The sequence below is a fragment of the Asparagus officinalis genome, chromosome 2, assembly GCF_001876935.1.
Source record: "Asparagus officinalis chromosome 2, Aspof.V1, whole genome shotgun sequence".
Lineage (NCBI taxonomy): Eukaryota > Viridiplantae > Streptophyta > Magnoliopsida > Asparagales > Asparagaceae > Asparagus > Asparagus officinalis.
In genome coordinates, this window is record NC_033795.1 from 3648930 (window position 1) to 3652164 (window position 3235).

At 36.4% G+C, this 3235-nt stretch overlaps 1 protein-coding gene across 5 annotated transcripts in view; it reads left to right on the forward strand.

Annotated features, from left to right (window-relative positions):
* LOC109829963 (E3 SUMO-protein ligase SIZ1-like) overlaps positions 1 to 3235 on the forward strand; it is a 28385-nt gene that overhangs the window by 11535 nt on the left and 13615 nt on the right. For all 5 annotated transcript variants that reach the window (XR_002244166.1, XR_002244167.1, XM_020397073.1 and 2 more), the window contains exons 7-8: positions 411 to 479; positions 1680 to 1767. Coding sequence is in view for 3 of the 5 variants with exons in the window: in XM_020397073.1 (XP_020252662.1) it covers positions 411 to 479; positions 1680 to 1767 (157 nt within the window). In the remaining 2 variants the exon portion in view is untranslated. The remainder of the gene's footprint in view (positions 1 to 410; positions 480 to 1679; positions 1768 to 3235) is intronic.

A 3235-nucleotide genomic window follows, 5' to 3' on the forward strand; every position in this document is an offset into this window, starting at 1 on the left:
ACATACACATACATTCATGTGCCGACTTACCTGCTTAAAGTTTCTTTTTAGTCCTACTACATAAGACAGCTGCTTTTATAAGAGACATAACATTGGGTTCTTATTGATTTTGTTGTTAATCTTATAATTAATGTTAAGTCCCACACAAATAGTATTAGTGACAAAAGCTAGCTCGAATATATGAGCAAGTCAGCGAAGAAAGGTGATAACAAGCTGTTCTTCCTTGTTTTGCCATATGTTAGTCTTTTCGTAGTTCAATTGGCGTGTTAATATATTTCTTGTGTTCTAATTCTGTATGTTCTCTATTTTCGTTTATTTTAAGTTTGTTTGCATTTGCTCTAGTGTTTCTCTGTCACAATCTTATTTTCTTTGCTTCTCTCTCTTGTTGTCCTGTACATGGGAAACTACAGGTTTTGGGATACAGCAAGACAGCCATTACGTCCTACAAAATTGGCTTTTTCTGGTATCTCATCAGATGGGTGAGTGATATTGTTTATTCTTATTCATTTTGTAATTTTTGTGGGTCTGATATAGTCTAGATAGTTCTTCTCAGATGCATGGAATCTTTTTATTGATAATATACTTATGCTATATATATTAACAGGATAAGCTACTTCTATATGCCTGTAAAATGGCTGTATTTGTTAGCAATTGCTTGGCATCAGAGGTTCTTTCTATATTGAGTATTGTTTTGGTTAGGTGAAGTTCGCCGACTTCCAACTCTTTATCTCTATGTTGTCATTGCAAGAATGTGATGCAAGTAGCATCTATGTATGATGCATCTTCAGAATTCTAGTATGAAATACTCAGTTTAAGCACGTCTGTTATTGACATGAAATCAGAATGTCAGGTTCAGAAGTGAAACAGTTACTTTATTTATTGATTTCCAAGTATTAGGTACTGCCCTTTTTCCATTCCTTTCTTGTTTGTGGAAGCTGACTTATCTTTAGTTGTAAGTGTGAAGTAATAAAACTGTGTTTGCTATACCTACATCACATTCCATACTCAAATGCCAAACTAAGTTAGCCCCCAACCACATCTATAATTTTACCAGGACTCCATCAATACATGCTTGGCGGCTGATAGCATGTGTGAAGCATTCACATGTTCCCCTTTGCATGGCTGGTTGTATTTCTCAATTCATTGAGGAACAAAGCACAAACATCATAATTTATGTTTACCATAAACTTCTCATTTTACTTATATATATAACACAAACTTCAGAGTGCATAAATGTATCAAGATTTGTTACAAATATATAAAGTACCGGTTAAATGGCTTCAATGTGAAAGTATGAAAAATTCCTTCTCCTGTTTTCATTGGTTTTCTTAATGTTTACATTAGTACTCTTTGTCTACCATATGGTTCATATCCAAGTTCTAGTTGTATTATTTAAGTGTTTCCTATTTCTCTATCACGGTTTCATGAGGCGCTCACCACCAGAACGTGCATTGTATCGAGTATCCATGTTTATCCTTATGTCGGATTTTTTTTTTCATGCTGTACTCTTATACTGGTGGTTTGAGCTTAGAAATTGGATTACCAATGGCAATGAGTAAACTTCCTGCTATACTCTGATATCAATGAAGAAACTTCCTGCTATACTGGCGCCATAGTACTACTGAGTATCAATGTTTTGGCTCAAATTTCTGATACATAAAATATATTCCATTTTTCAGAGCAAATTCAGTACAATGCGTGGAGAAAACTTATCTACTATCAAGAGCTGACGAAGAATTGTTACAAAGATCGGAATATGATCTCCAGGTTTGTTTTTTAATCTTGTTGAAATCAACTTCACCAGTATTATTTCGTTAAGGTTTTATTATTTGCTTTACAGCATGATTTTTCTGAATGATGCTAACTTTCAAATTTGTTGCTTTTAATTTAAATGTTTCACCCCTATCGACTCCATGTACCTAAACAGTATAGTTATCTCTTTTAAAAGTAGACTTTAAATTTTTTCATTTTGGACTTAAATAATCCATTTGAGTCACTGTAGAGTAAATGTCTTCGAGCCTTCTGTAAGCACCTCTGTTGCATGGAGACGTGACACATGACTAGAAATCTAGGTTCCATGCAAAAAGTAGATGTTGATATCCTGTGCTACTTGACAAGTTTCTAAAGATCCCTGTACCATATGACCGCACTAGATTTGATTCCTGAAATTATGGTTCTATGGAAGACAATGTTAATCTAGATGACATGAATAATTATCAAATGATGCATTGGCATTTGCAACATGACTAATTTCAGGAAGTAACAATCAAATCTAGGTTGTGATGAAAGTTATATCTGATGGAAAGAATAGATGCCATTCAAATCCTACAGATGATTGGATAGATCGTTCCTTCACTGGAAATCCTTTCGAATCTTGATATAGATCAATTTCAAATGCAAAAGTACTGTACGGGAGCAAGTTGGATGTGACAGAGAAGGCTGTTGGGGCTGCTTTGGGTCCTATGCAGACTGCTCGGGTGAAAGGGTCTGTTGTTTGGGGATGGCTGTCAGGTGGTGGTTTATGGTTTTGGTTGACTGTTTGGATTGGGAAAGAGATGGTTTTTCTTGATGTTTAGAAAGAGAAACGTCACGAAGGAACAGGAGGTGATTCTGCTGTGGGAAAAGAAAGAGAAGGGCTGTCTAGATGCAGAACAGAGGAATGAAAGAGGAAGGAGGGAAGATGATGTAGAGCGATCGTGGGCCGTCCATAAGAAGGTTTTAAGACCTATTTGAATATGTTCTATTTTAGTGATATTTGATTTTATCATGTTAGCTGTTATCTTTTTTAATAAATAACATCATAAGCTTCATTAGAAGGCGGGCCATTGATTAATAAAAATTGAGTTATGTCTCTCGTGCACGTGAAGTGTTCTTCGGCATATGTACATTGCCTCTTACTGTGCGAAGCACTTCATATAAAAAGTCCACAAATCCTAATCCTTAAAGGAGTTCAATTGAACACTGTTCAATTGAACAATAGTTCACCACGAAACCCTATGGTGAACTTTTCCCCGTGCATCTGAGACATTATCTTCCAAATAGGTTTCAAAGACCTCTTGTTGGAGATTCTCTGGCCTTTGAAACGAAGCCCTCTGCCTGGCCCTCATCAAGCGAGGATGTGGCAGCTGCAGAAAACAGAGAGCGCATATGGTGCGGTCAGGTGGAAGAGGAGAGGGAAGCTTCATGTGGCTGAATGTTCAGGTCCGCTGTGGCTATATACAGCACAGAGAAGAAA